Source organism: Bidens hawaiensis, unplaced genomic scaffold, assembly GCF_021521415.1.
Source record: "Bidens hawaiensis isolate Kalapana, Puna unplaced genomic scaffold, B.hawaiensis_p1.1 tig00015610_1, whole genome shotgun sequence".
NCBI lineage: Eukaryota > Viridiplantae > Streptophyta > Magnoliopsida > Asterales > Asteraceae > Bidens > Bidens hawaiensis.
In genome coordinates, this window is record NW_027492396.1 from 500,235 (window position 1) to 506,092 (window position 5,858).

Here is a 5,858-nt window from a genome sequence, read left to right on the forward strand (position 1 = left end):
CAACATCACTTGCATGAGTAATCCATCCATGAATTACGAGCTCGCCAACCAAAAACAATGTTTGGCCTTGTCTTTTATGTTTGGACCACCATCATTGATACAAACTTATACGACGCAAATACACGACCATTACTGAATTTTAAACATAACGATTATATTTAATCCGTGGTCTTGTACATGAATTATTGTTTATAATTTGATACAATTAATTAAATGTATTTTGAAGAAAAAAAGATGTAGTTGTAAAGTTCTTAATAATAGTTGAAATGGAATTATAAAGCTGTAGAAAGAATACGTCCTCTCCATTCATGGTCCAACGATCTCATATCATGGTTTTGTTATAAAGCTGTAGAGGGATTTGATTGGGGAGAAATGGAATTAGAAATATTTCTTTTGTTTGTTTTCCACTTTTCATTTCTATTTCTCTTTCTATTTCTCTAAAACTAGAGAATTCCATTTCTCTTTAAAACAAAGAGGAATCCATTTCTCAGCAGCCTCCTCATAGCATGTCACCACCTCGTCTCCGGCCGCCACCTCGTCTCCAAGTCTGCAACCGCCACCTCGTCTCCAAGTCTGCAACCACCACCCCGTCTCCGCCGTTCGCAGTGGTGAACACAGAGATGGTAACCGGTTGTAGGTTGCAGGTGGTACGGGTGAACGGAGATTAGGGTTTCAAGTGGTGGTTCGTGGTAGGTTAGGGTTTTCAGATGGTCGGGTGATTGTGGTCGCAGGTGGGTGACAGTGGTGGTGGAAATCGGCGGTGGTTGCAGGTGGCTTCTGATTATCATCATCATCATCGCCACCACAACTACCACCACAAAATCTCCAAAGAGGCAGTGATGACAGATCTGAGCCTCCTTTTTCTATATCTTATGTTCCAAAAATTTGAATCTTTTTAATTTCTTGTGTACTGTGGTTGAAGAAGGGGGTTTGGTGGCGACAGCCGGTGGTGGTGGGCTGTGGTTGAAGAAAGGGCTGTGGTGGTGGGGCTGGTGGTGGTGGTGGGGCTGTGGTGGTGGTGCTGTGGTGCTGGTGGTGGTGGGGCTGCGGTGGTGAGTGGTGTCAGGTTGGGTGGAGGTGGGGTTGAGTATGGTAGAGTTCTCTGTTTATTTTCTCGTGTACCAAATAAGAGAAATGATTCTCATTCTCCATACCAATTCTCTTTCTCTACAATTCCATTTCCATTTCTATTTTCTCTCCATTTCCATTCTCTATACCAAACACCCCCTAACAACAAACTGAACTATTTTGATTTATATCATTATATGGTAATAAGATCTGTTTATTTAAGACAAATAAATGACAACTATTAAACAATGTAAAAGATCATCGAAGAATGTCATTTGTCATGAATTTTTATTTTAGTTTCTCATGTTTTTTTCAGATTTTTTAAACTAAATGTTATACTCAACTAGGTTTGATGTTTTAACAATACGATCGAAGTTTTTAAAATTTTAACTAGTTATTAACCGGACTAGTCATTAAACCTTTCTTATTTATTTTCTTCATTTACAGTTATGTATGTGTATTATGTTCGTGAGACAGATTTATCATTTTTAAACTTTTAATAATAATTTTGAAAATATTATCCCGTTCAACATTCAAACTGCTTAAACCGACCGATTTAGCTATCTCATGACTCCCATCAAACCCAACCGGTTTGGTATATTATTTCTGGAAACTAGAGTTACTGGTTCGTCCCAAAATTAGAATTCTTTTTTTTTCAAATTTTGAATTCTATTTGTTAGTATTATAAATTATTAGTTATTATAAGTTATAAATTGGTTGAAATTATAATAAATTTACATAAAATTTGACCCATTTCCATCAGGCTTTCCACACAAATATTCAGACCCCACAAAAGCTAATGGCATTCACCCAAAACATTAGCAGAAACTATATTAAAACTTCCATAACTAAAACACCAGCAACAACTCCATCATATTCTCATGAAACATGCATTATAAATCACCACCTCCATGATCACCAAAACCATTCAAACAATCTCCCACAACATCATCCAAAACACATATCATTTCAAGATGGCAAAACATTCACTACCAACTACTATATTCACAATACTCATTGCATCTCTTATAGGAACCTTGAATGTATTAGCAACCAACCCGACACCCGAACCAGGTGTCCATGTATTCGAGCTCTATATGCACGATATCCTCGGTGGAAGCAACCCAACGGCTAGGCCCGTGACAGGGCTGCTAGGAAACATATACAGCGGTCAAGTCCCGTTCGCTAGACGTATAGGTTTCCGTGCCCCGTCAGGTGGGGTAGCGATTCCTAACGCTAACGGAGCCATCCCGACCGTAAACGCTAATGGTATCCCACTTGGAACCGGTTTAGTCGGTACACAGTTTGCGGGTAATTTGAACCAGAATAATGTTCAAAACCAAATTGCAGCCCAGCTCGGTCCAGATGGACTCGGGCTCGGATTTGGAACCATAACCGTGATCGATGACTTATTGACAACCGATATCAAGTTGGGTTCACAGACGCTCGGGAAAGCACAAGGAGTGTATGTGTCCAGCTCAGCGGACGGGAGCACACAGATGATGACATTCACCGCGATGATGGAAGGCGGTGAATATGGGGATAGTATTAACTTTTTTGGAGTGTATAGGATCGGAAGCACGATGTCCAGGTTGTCAATAACCGGTGGGACAGGCAAGTTCCTTCACGCTTGCGGGTTTGCTGAGGTGCGGTCACTCATACCAGCTGGTCAGATCGTTGCAGATGGGGTCGAGTCTTTGCTCAGGCTGACCGTCCACCTTACTTACTAAGACTAAAATGATAGTTTTCGTGTGTTTGTGTGCGCTTGTGTGAACAAAAATGTCGTCTTGTTTGTATTCTTCATTTCATCGATGTTAAAATGATTAAACGAACCATAGCCCGTGAACAGTTCGAGTATGTTTAATTACGCGTTTTGAATATCTTGAATATAGCTTTCAGGTATATTATTCTAGTCTCTTTTACAACATATGAAATGAAACAAGAAAACAAAAAACAAAAGCAAACTTATTTATCCCATACCGTTCACGAAAAGCTTGTTATTTTGACACGATTAACAACGGTTTCTTGATCTAGCCCATGGAGCGAGTCAATCAAATGCATTCGTAGTGATGCGGGTCCATTTGCCAAACCCATGCCGATCTCACCAGCCAAACCGAACACAGAAAGCGCAGAAGCCGTGGCTTCAAACGCGTGTGTCGGGTCAGTTGCAACAAAAGCAGCAATCAGGGCAGTGACTGCACATCCGCTAGCGGTTATCTTTTGCATCATTTGCACGCCGTTATGTGCACCAACGACCCGTTGACCGTCTGTAACAAAGTCAACGGATCCGGATATTGCAACTATGGATCCACTTGATTTAGCTAAAGATTTTGCTGCTTCCAATGCATCACTAGATTCATGCAAGCTATCAGCACCCTAATCATACCCATAACAGCTTGTAAGATCATGATTTAATCAGCAATTTGTAAAAATATGATCATCAACAAACATTTGATTGAATTTTCATTAATAATTGATACAGTAGGGTGTACATGGGTCGGTTTTGTGGCAAAGCTTGGACGAAAACGTTGAGGGGGGCGAGCGTGCGAAAATATGTCAAAAGTACATCATAAACGCATGGGCCGGGCTCAAATTTTCGGGTGAAAAAGGGTAAATTTTAGGACGAAAACGGGTAAATTTACACTGCTGCGAAAAAAAAAACATAAAGGGCCGAGGTCACCCCTGATCCTAACTATCCTTCGCCAATGGTTTTAGGCTAAAACCAAACCAAGAACCGCAAATTCGGTTTCTGAGACTTTGAAAACCATTTGATTTCAGTTTTACCATTTTGGTTTCGGTTTTGCCATTCAACTTCGGTTTTTCGGTTTTCGGTTTCTGTGTTACTAGTGCGGCCAAAAAAAATATTTGTTCTAAAATAATGAATTCGGGTATACATTTTTTCGTTAATTAATATTTAACTAATTACGGTTCAAAAATAAATAAATAACTGATAATTATGCATTTGACCTAAAATATCTGACACTGTTTATTAAACTATTATAAATTACTTATCATTTAAATTAAAAATAAAAATCCATACATCCATTTCACTTTTCCGGCTTTTTATACACGCAAAACCAAAACCAAGCCAAAAAAATCGGCTTTTACTGAAAATATAAAACCAACCCGTCGGTTTTTGCTTGGATTCAGTTATTCCTGTTCAGTTTTTTCAGTTACAAATTGGTTATTTCGGTTTTACGCACACGACAGTAACAAGTACCAATCTGACTCTCACTTTTTAACACCATGGTACACCAAAATTTAAACATTAATTTATTATTAATATGTATCCCAATTCAATTCAAACAACCAACTTTACCTTGGTGTTACCAGTAGACGCCAAGGACAGAGCAATAATCTCAGACCCATTTCCTCTAATAACCGTGGGCTTCAGTTCCACAAGCTCCAGACACGCTTTCAGCCTAAACCCAGAAGCCCCAACAGCCGCGGGGTCAAGAACCCACGGCTTATTAAACTTATTAGCCACACCAGCAGCAGCTTTCATGGCGGGTAGCCATTCAGGAGTGAGTGTGCCAACGTTAATAAGAACGGCTTGGGTGTGAGGAGTGAAGTCTGGGATCTCGAGAACGGAGTGGATCATTGCGGGTGATGCACCGGCGGATAAGAGTGTGTTGGCGATTAAGTCCATGGAGACTAGGTTTGTGATGCATTGGATTAGTGGTGACTGGTGTCGGACTGATGACAGGTGGGTCCATGATTGTGAACCCCATGTGTTTGTGATGGTGTGTTGTTGTTCTGGTTCTGCCATACCTAGGAGTTTACGACCTGCGAGAAATGTTGAACTCCAAGAATCTTGTTTTGTTTGGTTGATCACTATCCTAGCGTAGAATCCCCGTGACAACTTTTGGTAAAATATCAGCTGCTCAGTATCGAATCGGAAACGAGATAAGACTTGTTGATTCCGAGTAAGGCTGAGCACGGTTCGGTTCGGTTCGGTTTTTGGGTGAAACTGAAACCGAAACCGAAAATTCGGTTTTTTCATATATACAAACCGTTCGGTTTCGGTTTTCGGTTTTTCGGTAATTCGGTTTCGGTTTCGGTTCGGTTATATTCGTTTTTTTTTTTGTTTTTTTTTTGTTTTGTTTTTTTTGTTCTATTAATTGTTTTATGCGACTTGTTCCTACGTACAAAAATACATATTAACATTTATTATTCCTTTCACAAACTCTAATTTCTCTTACCAATCTATTGAACTAACAAACTCCTAATTTGTTTCAGTTGTTGTCGCATATGGCTTAGTATAAATATATTAACAATCATTTAAATTATTTATTTTAATATTTAAAGTTAATCGGTTCGGTTTTTTTCGGTATTTTTGAAATGGGTAACCGAACCGAAACCGAAATTTCGGTTTTTCAGAGAAAACAAAAAAAAAACCGTCGGTTAATGCTTCGGTTCGGTTTTTTCGGTTAATTCGGTTTCGGTTCGGTATTTTCGGTTTTCTGCTCACCCCTAATTCCGTGCGCAAGACTCAAATAAAGTTCTTTTAATATCGAGTGTAAGCTCGAGCTTTATATCCAAAAAAAAGTTTTATGGATTTAAGCAATTTGCTATTTAGACACCCTGCCCTACCTATACTACTCGTATAGCTTATACGTGTTGTATAGATGTCAGCTATATGTTAGAACCCGTTGACCATATAATACGAGAAGGCCTTTATGTTAGAACCCGTTGACCATATAATACGAGAAGGTCTATACGAGTAACCCCCCATACGAGTAGTATGGGCCATACGAGATTATTTGAATTTTCATATGACATGACAGCTT

The 5,858-nt window shown here is 39.4% G+C and overlaps 1 protein-coding gene and 1 pseudogene across 1 annotated transcript; one reads left to right on the top strand and one right to left on the bottom strand.

Moving 5' to 3' along the window:
- Positions 1–2,039: 2,039 nt before the first annotated feature.
- LOC143549504 (dirigent protein 16 pseudogene) lies at positions 2,040–2,798 on the top strand (annotated as a pseudogene).
- LOC143549503 (hydroxyethylthiazole kinase-like) lies at positions 2,561–4,989 on the bottom strand. Its single transcript, XM_077040402.1, has 2 exons — positions 4,388–4,989; positions 2,561–3,444 (listed from the first exon to the last, which is right to left on the bottom strand). Exons 1-2 carry the CDS (start codon positions 4,835–4,837, stop codon positions 3,052–3,054), a joined length of 843 nt encoding a protein of 280 aa, XP_076896517.1. The 5' UTR covers positions 4,838–4,989; the 3' UTR covers positions 2,561–3,051.
- Positions 4,990–5,858: the final 869 nt, after the last annotated feature.

Bases quoted from the DNA above. Each gene is read 5' to 3' on its own strand.
- LOC143549503 (XM_077040402.1), bottom strand. From the start codon at position 4,837: ATGGCAGAACCAGAACAACAACACACCATCACAAACACATGGGGTTCA. The intron at 3,445-4,387 runs GTAAAGTTGGTT...GGGTATGATTAG, and splicing joins CGTCTACTGGTAACACCAAG to GGTGCTGATAGCTTGCATGA.